This window comes from Falco peregrinus, chromosome 13, assembly GCF_023634155.1.
Source record: "Falco peregrinus isolate bFalPer1 chromosome 13, bFalPer1.pri, whole genome shotgun sequence".
NCBI lineage: Eukaryota > Metazoa > Chordata > Aves > Falconiformes > Falconidae > Falco > Falco peregrinus.
In genome coordinates this window covers 21,718,582-21,734,231 of record NC_073733.1, presented here as the reverse complement: position 1 = coordinate 21,734,231, position 15,650 = coordinate 21,718,582, and the positions used below count along the sequence as shown (strand labels likewise).

General features: G+C 37.8%; 1 protein-coding gene across 1 annotated transcript in view; it reads left to right on the top strand.

Annotated features, from left to right (window-relative positions):
* LOC101924220 (connector enhancer of kinase suppressor of ras 2-like) overlaps positions 1–15,650 on the top strand; it is a 213,117-nt gene that overhangs the window by 86,094 nt on the left and 111,373 nt on the right. The window contains exons 4-5 of the mRNA XM_055818168.1: positions 9,527–9,729; positions 11,053–11,140. Coding sequence (XP_055674143.1) covers positions 9,527–9,729; positions 11,053–11,140 — 291 coding nt within the window. The remainder of the gene's footprint in view (positions 1–9,526; positions 9,730–11,052; positions 11,141–15,650) is intronic.

Below are 15,650 nucleotides of genomic sequence, written 5' to 3'. Positions count from 1 at the left end.
GTTTTAGATGCTAAAAACTAAATGAAATCTCTTCAAGGGGTAGAGAAAATAAAAGGAAGAAAAAAGAAAAAAAATACGGGAAAAATGAAATTAAGGTATTCCTTAAATATGGCCAGCAGACTCAGAGTGTTGGATCTTTCAAAATATATTTGGGTATATTACATACAGAAGTGTGAACCTTCTGTATGTTGAAAGCCTCAGACCAGTGGCCAGAGTCACGTGGGACCAGGTGTTGTGATCAAGCCATTTTTATTTGCATAAAAGTACGCTTTCTTTATACTTGACTTTATTATGGCAATAAGCAAATTACATAATTGAACAGCAGATTTCATGTTGTTACAGATCTTAACCAAAAATTGCATTGATGATGTGTCATGATGTGCTGGATCATACTGTGTGATCACATAGTATGCTGAGATATAATTTTGAAGTGCATTTTAAGAAAATGCACACTTTTCACAGTGATTAGCCTGATAGAGGTACTTCTGTATTTGATTTGTTGCTGGACTTTTTTTAAATGCCTATGCTGATTCACTTGAATCACTTTCCTCATATCTTCTCATGTTTTAGATACTTGTACCATGGTAATGTATTCTCATTCTCTGTATGTAGATAGATATGTATACATACATAAACAGAAACATTAAAATGTTCTGGCTTATTCAAGCTTACCCAATTAGAGAGAGTATTTGGATATTACACAGTTTAAATCACATTGCCTCCATTAGGATTAAGCAGACCAAGAAGGCTTTACACAGTTTGTTCAGAGACCTGTAGCAAGAACTACAATGTAGAAGCTACTTGAAAAATGTTGAGGCAGTAGATAAGGACACCAGTGAATTCTTGATTATCCTAACCATTCAACAACAGAAACTACTATACTGTGCGGATTTAGCCTGGCCTATAGCGAGTCAGGTCTTGTCATAATCGGTGACCCTTTGGAGATCCATGAACAACGAGCCTACACACTATGTCTGTGGTCTTCTCTTGATCATCTTTGATCTGTAGTCATTTCAAGGTCCAGTCCAACCATGTGTTTTGCATGTTTTCAGAGGAGGTATCTGCAGGAATATAACTGCATCTTCTGCTTTTCTCTAACTCTGTTCTTTTTACCAGATGTCCAGTCATTTGAGTCTCTTGACACTTAAACATAAATTTTAAAATCTATTTAAATACCATATTCTAAACAATGTTTCAGAGGCTGGTCTTATGGTCTTTTTGAGTCTGATTTTTAAAGGAAAGACTATGATGTTCTAAATCTTATCTGAAATCAGAAACACATGGCTTTTTCAATAAAATATTATTCAAGACATTTTAATTATGCTTCATTACCTTTATATATATATCAATTACAATGGAAATGGTAAAGCTTCTGGAAGTAAAAAAACACAATGCAAATGTCAAGTTTTAAAATAAGGTTAAAATGTTTAATCTTAGCACTATATCTACTGAATGTATACCTTCCTATTATAGATACGAAGTGCTTTGAAGCACTGTGGTAAGTTCCAAATTATAGACTAAGGAGACAAGAAAAAATTGTGACACAATTTCCTTCTGAAAGGTAAGATAATTATAATGAAAGAGAGCACAAGGGGGAGAAAAATGGCACAGAAAAGAATCTATGTGTTTCAGATAATATGTTCTAATTTGTATTATGATGTTGCATTTTTGCAAAGTATTACCATAGTTATTAATAAATTCCATACTTTTATGAAATATCAATGTGTCCAGTGCACATAAACTAGGTTATAATACTGCAGTTTAATTGTCATAATAAACTGATAGGCAAATGTTATTAAAGATAGTGAGAAGGATTGTTTTAGTGTTGCTAATTTACTGATTTAGAATGAGAAAAGCTTTTAAAGAAAAAGCTGAAACCTATTTGGGCAATGTTTTACTTGAACTGCAGTCCCCAGCCATTAAGATGAATGTATTTTCTTAATACATTTATAGTTTTCAAAACAACAGGGGCTAGGATTTGATATATTTTTAAAATACATAAATTATTGAATATTTTAGTTTAGGTAGCACATATCCAGATGTGCCCTCTGTTTTTTCCTTTCTCTAATGCAGAGGTAAGCAAATTTCTTCAATAAGCTAGGCTTCTTTTTGTAATTTGGGAAACTGATCCTGATTAATATGGATATAGGTATAATTTTGTGTGTTAATACGTTTTGGCATGCAGTACAGCATCTCCTTGCTATAAAGTAACTGGAACAACCATTGTCAAAATAAGTGTGGCCAGCAGGTCGAGAGAGGTGGTTCTGCCCCTCTGCTCTCGTGAGCCCGCCCTGCAGTGCTGCGTTCGGCTCCGGGGCGGACTTGGAGCTGTTGGGGTGAGTGCAGAGGAGGTCGGGAACGTGAGCAGGGGGCTGGAGCCCTCTGCTGTGAAGATGGGCTGGGAGCTGGGGTTGCTCAGCCTGGAGATGAGAAGGTTGCGGGGAGACCTTGTGGCACCTTCCAGTACCTCAAGGGGCCGACAAGAAAGCTGGGGAGGGGCTTTGTACGGGGGGGTGCAGTGACAGGGCGGGGGGGAATGGCTCTAAGCTGACCGAGGGCAGACTCAGGGCAGATACTGGGAAGAAATTCTTCCCCGTGAGGGCGGCGCTGGCAGAGGCTGCCCAGAGCAGCTGTGGGTGCCCCGTCCCTGGGGGTGCTCAGGGCCAGGCTGGACGGGGCTGGGGGCAACCTGGGCTGGTGGGAGGTGTCCCTGCCCCTGGCAGGGGGTTGGGGCTCGGGGGGCTGTCAGCTCCCTCCCAGCCCAAACCATTTGATGATTCTAAATAAGACCTCAGTTCTGAGGCTTCGGATACTGGTAATCAGCAAATGGTCACAGGCAATGAAGCATTACGTTTTCCCCAGGATGCGGTATACGATGTATTTAGTGCAGTGCATCAGAAATGGACAGGTCAACAAACCCCAGATCCCAGCACGCTGTAAGCATCAGCTATGCCAAAGGTGTAATTTAGCAGACTACAAGTCAGTTCTCTTTTCTGCCTGCATCCCACTCCAGCAGAACTTTACTACCAAATGTAATACACTAATAACAAGGTGTAATTCATTCTTTTTCAGCTGAATGTGCGTTACCTCTGTTGACATAGGATACCAATCTAGATATTTTAGCACTTTATCTGAAATCTGTAATAAATACTTGGTTCCACAGAATATGACCCACTAAGGTTTAATACATACTTTTATTTCAGTATTTTAAATGCTAGTGTAAAACCTGCTTACTTGTTCACATAATTTCAACTGAAGGACTTTCGTGATTTACATTAAAGAAATATTTTACCTCCTTCAAATTGCTATATATCTAAAGGATATTCAGCTTGTAAATTCTTTTTAAAGAAGAAAAAATCTACACACCTGACAGAAATGCACTGCCTTGCATACTTTAACTTCATACTATTTTGACAACTTCAGTTTTAAGTTGTATCATAAAAACATCACCAGCAAATTTTAACAGCTTTACCTGATGAAATCAAGGAGATATTTAGAGAAAGAAGTACTTTAGGTTTCTACTGTGTTTTCTGTTAGGCTCTTAACATTTAAAAACATACCTCCAGAAAGGAAATAAAAAATAAAGTGTGTTTTGATGGTTTTCATTCTGTTTAAGTGCCAGGACTATTTATGCTAAAATCTAGTTTATGACTATTTTGGATTTTTGCTCTTATTAAAGGGGCTGTGTTTGCCTGTTTTTATTCATTAAGTGCTAAATGACTATATGCTATCACAAACACTGTCGTTTTCATTGTGAAGATGTGGCCTTTTTGGGGGCAGCATACAGAGTGATGTAGACCGCAGGGAGTTACGGGATCCCATCTGGCACATCCTGTTTTCCCAAAGGAGATTCCTGAAGCCCGGAGCTGCGTGGGGAATTCTTTGCTAGTCGTCTGAGCCCCACGCTGTGGCTGAGCCCCAGGGGGACAGGTGGGCAGAGGTCTTGTGCTTCGTTGGGAGCACGGGTGCGTGCGGGTCCCCGGGGAGCAGGCAGGCTGGCGGGGGGAGCAGGCAGCCTGGGAAGGACCGGCCTGCCTTCCCAGCCAAGGAGGGGCCGGGCATCCCTGCAGAGCTGCATCAGGTGTTGCAAATCCACAATAACTTTAAGTCAATTTACATGTCATCTGAGAATGGGTTGAAAACCAGTCTGCAGTGGGGAAGATGTGCTTGAAGATTGAGATTTTAGATTAATTTCCTAACCCTGTTGGTTATACAGTGGTGCTGGGACTCAGGAAGAGGACATGCAGCATCTTTCTGTGGTAGTTCACAAATAGGTCAGCTTAAAGCAACTGGGAAGCTGAGCTCTGAGGAGGAGCAGAGTGAGCTATGAGTGCTGCTTTTGGGATGGGCTCAGAGGGGGAGTAGCCTGCTGCACTGAGGGGCAGGGTGGTACCCAGAGGGCCAAAGGCACATCTGCCACGTGGATTCGGTAATGGGCCTGAGGTCTTGTCTGAAACAGACCTGCAGCTATGGCTCCCACAGGGGACTGACTGAGAAAGTGTGGGGATTCTTTCAGTTTATGCATAAAACATAAGAATGGTAGTGTAGCACAATATTTAGGTTGTGGTATTTTAAATGCCTTAACGTGGTAAATTTCATGAAAGATGCTGGAATATCACTCAGAGTTGTTTCCATTAATCTCCTCAGTCAGATCTACTGCTCTGCCCTTTTAATTCTCTGAACCTGACAGTTCAGTGGATATTGCAACATTCTCAAAATATCACCTACAGAAAAAGCTGTATATGCCTTTTTATACATGTATTTATACATATATTACACTGACTACGTACATGAATGACATCAATAAAAACTACTATAATTAAAAATAAACCTGTTTTTAAGGTAATTTAAAGGCATTACTTATGCAATATAAACCCTTTAGCTAAAATTGTGTCCCATGGCAAAAAAAAATTCTGTGTGAGCACATTTTTTTACCTCTGTGGGTCAGATTATAAGAAAACACTTTCATTATATAAGTGCCTTTAAGTATATAATGCTGGGGGGGTGGGGGTGGGGGTGGTGTTTCCACAGAAGAAATAAACTCTTCTTATGATGTAGATATTTCTTGCTCTGCTTTTGATCTTCAAATGTTAGTGTTTACAAAAAATTGATTAGCACTTACCTTTTTTTTCCATCTTATTTGTTATTTATCTTGTTTGCTACATTAATTTGGCCTATTTTATCTCAGTGGCTAAAATTTTCACAGATAATTTTATTAATGTAAAATACTAATTTGTGATGTTATTACATACCTACAATGAGATATGAAAACACCCGAAGCCTCATCTGAAGACTTTTTTCATTCCGCTTCTTTGAACATGTAAAAAGCACAGTTGTTATATTGTCAGATAGATAAAAAAGTACTCATTTTTTGCACTGTCTTTTAAAAATGGAACTTCCAACCAGAATTTATGCACAAAAGAAGTTTTAGCTGGAATTGTGATACAGACGCAGAGTGGGCGGGTTCATTGTCACAGTGTGTTTAGCTATTTTTGCATTTTGGATTTATGACATGAAAAGCAGGCATGATTTCATGTTTTTCGATTTCCTGTATGCATTTTTAACTATATGGGATATTCAGCAATTTATGTCTTCCATCATATCTTCTACTCTGCACTAGTAAAAACAACTTTTTTTTTCAGGTTGTTCAAAAAAACCTGGTATTCTCTCATGTCTTCTGAATTCTAACACTTCTGACAACAGCCACCTGTTTTTTCTGTGCTTAAAAAAAAAAAAAAAGTCAAGTGCAAAAGCCCTGGAGGTGATCTGTCCTGTCTCTTGCCTCCTGCTACCCCACAGTAACCCTAATCACTAGGAACACAAACTGGCATCTCAAACTGTACAGGAGAGTACTAGGCGGATGGCAGGAACCTTCTCTGATAGTCTGAAAATCTGAGGACTAGAGAATGAAATTGCTAAAATTGAAAACTGTTTTACAGACAGCAAGCAGACTTGTCCTTAAACCTCAGCCAGTTGTACATCTCACTAAGTGTCACTTTAAGCACATCTTCCTCTTGGCATTATTGCTAATGATATTCTTCTATAAGCTTGTCTGGCTCTGATCTCACATTTCTGTTTAATTTCTACCTCTTGAAATTCTTTCCAACTCCTGTCATTGAATTGGGCATCAGGAACTGCTGAGCTCAAACCTAAAATATGCTACTGAGTCAGTCTGTAACTGAACAAATCAGATAATCTCTGTGTAACTCCTGTGTGAAGCTAATAATGCTAGCACATATTACAGTCCGTGGACATACAGAATTTTTTACTGTTTGAATGGTGCTTTTATGTGAAGAAGCTTAAGCCAACATTTAATAAATTTGCCAGTCACATCTTTCTGTGTTCAAGATGTGCTGTTACTTTGGCCCTTTCTTCCAGCAGTCACCGTTTCTGCAATATACCCGTCAGGCCCGTTTTACTGAAATGGAGTGCGGTCAGCTTTAGTCATTCTATTCCCACTAAGCAGTTTTGCCATCCAGATTCCATGATAGCTTGACAAACTGTACGGCTGTGTAGTTCTAGGCAGACAGCGTTTAGGGTTGCTTTAATAGTCAGTATTCGTTCTCTAAACCTGTATGTCCATTTCCACTAATGGAGTAATTTGGTAAGAAAGATTATGTAACAACTTTAAGCATCATGAAACAAAACCAGGGAATGGAGCAAACCATGCTTCCCGCCCCCCCCCCCCCCCCCCCCCCCCCCCTTTTGGTATGAAAAATAATCCTGCCTATGCTAAAGGCACCCTCTTGTCCCTTTTAGAGTATTTTGTTTGGGGTTTTTGTCTTTCTTCATAAATCAGAAATCATATCTAGGATTTAGAGTGCAAGAAAGAAATCACCTGCCAGGAGACAGAATTTTGCAGGCTTGGGAGCATCATTTCTGTGGTGTGTCTCACAATAGCAGCACGTATTTAACACAGTGAGGGCAGAATATATGGCTGTGAAAACTGAAGTCTGATATGGTAGCTGTGATAGCGATTTAGTCTGGCAGGTTTGAGACTGTCTCCGTTAGCATCATGCAGATGAGATACCTGCGGGAATCAGAATAGATCTGGATACTTGCAGTATCACATATACAGAACAGGGCTACCCACCTTATCACAAACTGCAACTCTTCCATCTGGGTTTTCAAGCACATTTGCTGAATCATAATCGATGCAGTCTAAATTTGTGTGTGTACCCACCTGCTGGCTCTTTTCTTTTCTGGAACAATCTCTTCTCTATCCCCTCACCTTGGTTGCTGGCTAGGCAAGCCCGAAAGGGGCCACAGTCCTTCAGTAGTTTTCTAATGTACTGCCATGGTGGGGCTCATGCAGCTTCGTGACACCAGAGCTTCAGCCTGGTAAACGGACTGCACAGGAGGCGGGGGTGGAGGGAGGAATGTGTGCAGCTGACATGAGGTTAGCTGTGGTGCAGAAAATTAGGATGAGGTGATACTTTGAAGGTTTATTATTAACCATTCTTTTCCCACCCTTGTAATGTGTTGGTGAGTGTGCAAAATCAAAATCTTTCTGAGGGGAAACTAAGCCCTGCCTAGCTGGTTGCTAGCTGGTAAAAGCACCCCAACGTGTCCACTTGGTCATCGTCTTGGCACAAGTAGAAGTTGAGAGAAAAATAGAGCAGAGGAGGGAATTCCTTCAGTGCTTTAATAAGAGGGGAAAAAAAAAAAGAAGAAAAAACAAAAAAAAAGTTTAGCTGCAAATATTAACCAGGTGGCATACTAATACCAAATACAACTTGCTTTTTAACTTTAAACTTTTCCAAAATAGAATGACTGACTTTAGTGGTGCTGTTGTTAACTGTACAGTATTTGTTCTGGAAAAAAAGATGAAGAGAATTTTTCTCATCTGTAGCTAAACCAGTGTAACTTTTGTTTGTTTCAACATTCAGTCTTAAACTGGATGCTTCCAAACCTGACTGACTTTTTGTGATGCCTTAGGCATGATATGTATACAACAAATTAATTCTGTCCCTATTATTTAAAATTATTTTTAAATCTGAATTCTTTGCAGTGAGCTAAGTAAGAAAGCAAAGTGTTTCCATTTCTTGTAGGTTGCCCTCCAGGCTGCAGGCAGGTGGCTGGATTTATTTTTCAGAGTGAACTTTGAGAAGGAAAATGGCTGGCAGAGAAGGCATATTCCCAAGTACCAGCTGTAACTGGTCCAAACAACTTTACCAAACAGTCGTTTGTATTTTGTTTGACTTAGATACAAGCCCAACTCAGAAGCTTACTATTGGTCAGTGCTTTTTTTTTTTTTTTTCTTGGTGTTGGAAATTATCATTTCTAACACAAATATCCATATTGACATCCATGAAGACTGTGTATTTTTCACAGTTCTCTATTTTCTGTTTTGAGGAAGAAGTTTAGGTAAAAAAAATAATGTGATATTCAAGATCAGTCATTCTCTGTAAAATATGCATGGCTGAAACAAATAGTGGGCAATTAATTCAAACTCTGAAAGCTAATTTTGTTTAAATGTTTATTAAATTCTTTCATGTGCTACATCCTGTTGTGGCAGCAGGAACTCTGGGTTCAGTTCAGTGTGTCTGAGACTTTCTATGTGAATTTGAGTGAATTATTTAATGTATTCGAGCTGAGATATCTTTGTGTTTGTTATCTGGGTCTAAGCACGGAATTGGCTTGATGATAAAAGAACAGAGGGTGAGGGAATGCAGAAAAAGAGGAAAGGGGACTTGTGTATGGAAAACTTTACTTAGATTCAACACCTCCCCCCACCCCCAACAGAATTAAAACAGAAGAAAATCCATTAAGAGCTGTTAAATATGAAGACACTGTCACTGACTGAAGTATCTGAACCACCAACAGCTGTTACTATATGCCTGCTTTTTCCTCAGATCCTTCCCTATGCAGCTGCTGGAGACAGGAGTACCATGTCTTTGCTCTGACCTGATCTGACTGTTCGCATATCACATTGCATGTGGGAGAGCTGCTCACCAACAGCAGGGTTCAGGGAGGAATTTTCCTGTAAAAGCCTATCACCAAGGCCATGTAAGATCTCATACCTTATTCACAGCATGAGTAAAAGGGAAGCTCTGCTAAGTCTGAGTTATTACAGGTTACTAGAGGGACTTACACAAATCTGAATGAGAGCCAGTGCAGTGGGACTGCTAAAGACGTGCTCTCAGAGGTAACAAATACACCGAATGGTTAACACTGAACTGTAGCAGTAGGGGATAGTGGACTGACTCATCTTCACTTGAAATTGGGAAACATCATGAGACTCAGCATACGGGGGTTCTTTTTACCTTCCCCTCAGTGACTTCGTTGGACCAATGGGTTTAGGGACTCCAGAATTGTGACCATTGATGACATTAGAAGTGGTCGTGCCAACAGGATGGATGTGTCTTGCACGTACTGAAGTAGTCTGTTGCTTAGCCTGGCACCAGGCTTCCATAACTACCCTGCCCTTTTGACCAATACCGTTCATGTTTAACCTCACAGTTATATTCGTGTAGCTGATGAGACACTATTTCACTTAATTGTGTATCTTCTTCTTTCCCCTTAGAATTATGGTTTGGAGACCGAAAACCTGAGAACTCTGTCTCACAAGCTGAATGCTTCAGCCAAAAATCTTCAGAACTTTATAACGGGTAGAAGGAGGAGTGGCCATTATGATGGCAGGGCCTCCAGACGACTGCCAAATGATTTTCTTACCTCTGTAGTTGACCTGATTGGTGCTGCCAAGAACTTACTAGCCTGGCTGGACAGGTAATTTGCTATTCCTTGATCCTTTATGCATGAGAATAATTCTTTGGGTTGTCTTGTTTTTGTTCTTTCTTTTTCTCTTGCACTCTTCTATTCTAATATTACAGTGGCAGTTCTGAAATTCTAACTCTGAATTCTATTTTGCAACTTTCTCAAATATTTGAGGCAAAAATGTGATACCCTTTTCTGTCAGGAGGCTGTTAAAGTTTTATCTAGTTATTTTTTCAGATTCTTTCAGTCTAAGTATTTTGTGTGGAATTAGTACTTCTGTGCTATTCCAAGTTGACATCTCACTGACACAAGTAGCAACGTCATCAGTAATTTCAGAAGAAGGGAAAGAAAGAAAAGATTTTGGAGTTTGAACTGTCCTTCAGCCATCAAAAAAACACAAAAATGCTGGAGTTGAGCAAATCAATTAAGAATATTCAAAATAAATTATAGTACTTGCTTAGTCTGAAAATTAAATTAGAGTTTTTATCGAGTAAGACTGATGTGTTAGGTACAGTTGTGGTGTTGGTTAACACTCAACAATCAAGCACTGGTTTCTTTTATATGTGAATTGAGAATGTGATTAAAAATATTTCTCTGAATAAATGCAGTTATAATTTTGATTGCAGAAAAAATGAAACCAAAACATAAAATAACACCAGATCATTTATGTTTCTCTTTCTTTGGAGTTACAGCAATGGATAGCTTTATCTTGAATCTGAATGCTCTTGAATATATAAAAGGCACTTTGGAAATCACAGTGAAAGTTAATCACCCTCCTTTACAGGCTTTGTATAATCCTGGTGACATCTTCCTAACCTAATGCCAGCAGTCATACTCTCTCAGGCTATGACCTTGTCAGCTCTTAAAAATTCAAATGGGGTCAGATTCAGCTAGAATTTGGAGCGCCTGAAGAAAATCCAAGTGTGCAGGAAGCTGTTAGTGATTAAGTAAGCATTACTTTGCTCTCTGAATTAAGGTGCTAATGGCTGCTGAAGAGTGATGTCCTACTATAAATATTCTCTTTTTAGTGAGCTGTACAAAGGAAATCTGGATTATTTGCAATTATTTGGAAGCTCTTATTTTTGCTTTCCACAAGAATGATAATTTCTGATGTTCTGGCCAAAAAGTAGTTTACAACCTTCCTGCCTGTTTTGTTTCTTGTTTCAAAGGTGTATGTCACAAAAGCTGTGTAACTTGCTGCTGGAGATCATCATGATTAGGTTTTTCACACTTCTGTGGTGTAGAACTGAACTCTGTATTACATATATCGGCTTATACTGTAAACAGGGGTTATAATCCTTAATGCTGTATAAACCTGCCCTTCCTTTGTCACAGGTCTCCATTTGTCAGTGTGACAGAATACTCACTGTTGAAAAACAATATTGTTCAACTGTGCCTGGAACTAACAACCATTGTGCAACAGGTAGGAGTGTTTATCTTCCACTCTGAGTCCTCTTCATACTGTTGCTTAAAAATTGTAATAGGAAAACATTACTAAACTTTTACTTCACCAGAAAAATTATTTTAGCATTACCTCTATGTTCTTTGCATATTCTCTTTCTCTGGGAGTGATGGGAAGATTTTTGGACTTTGGTTATCTTCACGTGCCTGGATACTTTGAAGGGCAGTGTGAAGTTTAAAATAATCCACTTTGATTTTGAGTAGACAAATTCATGTCAGGTTCTCTATCACCATGCAAGTGTTAAGAGAACAAAGCCACAGTGGGAAACAGTTTAACTACTGCTAACAGTGTATTATTACAGATTAAAATATAAATGATCAAAAATCTTTCAGGGACAAGTTTTTACAATACATACAAATGCAACTTGTAGTGTTGCTTCTTCACTTAAAGGATAGCCAGTTTCATGAAAGTTGTTTAATGATTAACATGAAATATTCATAACATTAAACAAACCGCATATGGAAAAAAAGATGGTAGTATTATCATCACTGTTATTCATTAATTAATTGTAATATAGTACAGTCCACAGGAACATAAAATTAATATAGTCTCTGACAGTCTGCCCCTGACATAAGACAAGAGGATACACAAAGGTACAGAAAGATTGAGTGGAAATACTTTTTAGAACCACAGTGAGCTCCCTCACCTGTGAGTGGAGGAAAATATTGACGAGACAAAACAGTGCTATGGGAATGTGTGGAGAGGTTAGAGAGCAGGCAGGGCTGCCTTGGAATGAAGCAAAAGAGAAAGATAAAAGTGTTGTGGGAGGGAAGGCAAGATGAAAGCTTAGCTAAAGCTGTAGTTCGTAAGCACCTTAAATTGGCTGTCTCCAATATACAGGGCACCACTGCCTGCTTCTGTCCTATGCTGGCACAGTTTTCCAGGTAACCTCGCAGTAGACCGATCATAGACCTCATCTAATTTGAAAGGCTTCCTGGAGTAATAGCAAACTTCGCCTGCCCCCTGCCCCGCTCAATTTCATTTTAGTTCTTGGAAAAAAAGAACTAAGGATGATAACTATCAGTCTTTGTATTTTACACTATTATCCTTAATTTATAATATTCAGCTTTATTCCTTTTAGAAACTTTGTCCTTTATGCATTTCTGCAGTGTAAAACAAAGACCTTTTTTCTCTTTTCTTGGTTTAAAAATTCCTATGTAGGCATTTAATTATTCATGTGTCTTTATTAAGCTTTCTCTTACAAGGTGTGTATAGCACTAGGCTATTTTTGATTTACAGACTAAGCAAAATGAACTCTACAGTATAACAAGTTTGGATTTTGATTCCGCCCTTCAGCTGATATTTGTTTGAGTTTTATTTTTTCCTGTGGTCTAGGTGAAAATAGTATAATTTTGAATTGCTGTCTCCATTTTTGTTGTTCATTTCACTGCTTCTGGCAGTTGAAATTCTGTTCTACTATGCCAGCAATACTTTGGTTCTTTTTTACCCTCCAATTTTTCAACTCCACTTCATAAGTTGTCCTCCTTTTGACAACTTAAAAACAAATCTATTTTTTATCATAAACTCCAAGATATTCCAGGATGAAGAATGTTTAGTTAGTTCTTCAGGACTGTTACAAATAAAATTTTGTCTTTTTCTTATCTTATTGTCAGATCTGGGTTGTTTGATAGTCATCTATTAAGATCTTTTTACAGTATATTGAACTTGTCACCAGAAAGAGCTGATAAAATCATTCATAGGCAGACGGTGTTCCTGTTACTAACTATATCTGAGGAAAATTGATCTTAATGTGTGAAAGCAGAAATGTCTTACCTAAACCAGAATTGCAGTCTTAACTGTAGGATAAAATATGAATTGAAAGATGTAGCTAATAAAAACCTAGATCTCAGATCTTTTCTGATACTCCTTGTTTTACAAATTATATAAACTTTAGATATCTAATTCAGTCAGTGTGAAAGCAGCAGTCAAGGCTATGCATTTGGCACATTGAGTGAGGAATGGCTTCAACCTGAAGATTTCTTTTGTGCAAAATTAACATGCTATATGTGCATAACTTACAGCTGCCCCCTGAGGTGAACTTCCTTCTAAATAGGGGGCATTACTATGTAAACTTAGTTTAATATTGACACAGCTTATGAATCTCCTTGCTATGATGTATGTATCTGAGTGACATACTCTTATATCTAACCAGAAAGTAGGTTTTTTAGGTTTTAGGTCATATTCTTTGTATGAGTGTGAAGATGAGAACTTCATTCAAAATTTAAACCAGACATGAACTGCAATATCAGGTGTTATTCTTTACATACCATGTAAATGTCTCAACAAATAAGCAGTCACTTGTTAATCTGTAAACAGTATCTTCTCATGCTGGTTACAAGAACACTGATCTTCTATCCTTTTGTTTTAGAGGAGTTTTTATGTCCATTTATGCTTCTGAATGCACTTTATTCTACTCAATTTTCTTATCCCTCATGATCTCACCTTTACTAAAATAAGTAGGGAAACTATAAAAGAACAGTGTTATGCAGAAAGCTGCAGAAACATCCGATTTTGAGGTGCAATGTCCCATCAAAATGTATTGATGATAATGTGCAAAAAAAAGCATGTTAGAACAGGGTATTGAAATGTTTGATCTTCCTCACTTCATTTCGAAGTATAGCTCTAGCTTTAAGGTAGACTAGCTCTCCTTTTTGCTCTGAAAATGAATCCATCAGACTACCTTAAATGAATTTGGATTTGGGATTTGGATTTGGTCATGTTTTAGTGCCAAGGCTACCCTGGGGGAAAGATAACTAGAATAACTGGGGAAGAACAGGTTTGGAATTTTGTTCATAAAATGTAGCCATTGGTTAATTTTTCATTTAGTAGAAAGACTTCACTAATTCTACTAGAAGCTGGTTTTCTGACTTTTTTTTCCTGAATGTCAAAGAATTTTAAACCTGTGATAGACACTTTTGATATGTACATTAAACTGCATGAACAAACATTGTCTAAACAAAAAGTTTGTGTCTTACCAAAGTATGTCAGCACAACTTAAGCTGATTATTTTCCAACAGAAGCCAAACATATTTTTTTTGTTCTCCCCTTTATTATTGTTTAATTAACCTTGCTGAGATAAATTCAGAGACTATATCACAGATTTTGACCCTAATTTTTAGTCAAATACTTTATGTTTAGGGTGAAGCATGTGTTTTTTGAAACTATCTCATTGGTACTGCAACTGATAGAAACTGTTGTTTCTTAGTAGATTCCTGTACTTGGTATAACTTCTAAATTAGCCTTCCTCTGGGTGGGTGGGTGGACTAGGTAACCTCTAGAGGTCCCTTCCACCTGAATTATTCTGTGATTCAGCAAGTGCCATTAAAAACATGGGTGTTATTTTCAGTTTGAACTTTGCAGACTGCAGCTTTCAGTCCCTCAATCTTACTTTGCTTGCATTTGCTAAAGAACATTTTGTTATCAAACATCTGTTCACTGTTTTCTAAATATAGATTGTGATCAAGCTTTTACCTTAATTAAACCAAGTAAAAGTTACTTTAGTGTATTTACTGTTGTATACTGGCCTTATTTCAGAGCAATCTCATTTTTTTTTAATGTGTGAATTCCAGAAGGGTATGTTTGGTTTTATGTATGCAAGCAATATATTTTTAAATATCATTTTTTCATATCCACAATTCAAAGATTGCAGTAGATCTTTACTGCAGTGTTATATTGGGAAATGGCATTCAACTGGCAAACATCACAAAGTCTTAACTTCTCTTCCAAGCTGCTCCTTTACAGGGTCTCTGTTTCTTTTCAGTAGTTGACTCAACTCATGCTGTTTTATTGTACTAAGTTAATGAACTAAATATTTTATATGTATTGGTATTTTTATGTGTTAGTTAACTGTCCCCAAGACTTGTCATAAAACATTTTTTATGGTATCTGCAAATTTCAGTAGTACTTGCATTTTTTTCCTTTGGGAATTAGAAACTAAAATTACAAATATAGTGTGGGTGAGCACAAGTCCTACTGACCTTTTCTCTTTATGAATATTCAAAAGAATGCTGTTTAATAGAGTTACAAAGGTGTACTGTACCTTTGAAAGGCAGGATGTTCTGGATAGAGCAGAAGCTGGCTTGTATGCAATACTGCTGCTGTGACTGTTTTTGCAATCCCTGTATTTTACCATTTTACAGAGGGGAGATGGAATGCAGCTACTAATTTTTTAAAGTTTTTTAAACTGTAAGAAAAAACATTTTTAACGTCATCTTGCTTATGGAGGATGTAGAAAGATTATCACTATAACTATTCTTTATTTTCTAAGAAAAATAGATCAAAAATATAAACATGTTAGTCTTGGAAGATTTTTTTTTAATGAGATCCCTAGTGCATTGCTATTTATCAGAGAAAAATAAATCAGAAGAATATTGTGACCTACATATCTTAATGTTTTAGTATAATATTGCAAGTGCTTTTAACCTCTCAGTTAAACTAGCCTGATGTATTTATAAAAATAGTCTATGCATCT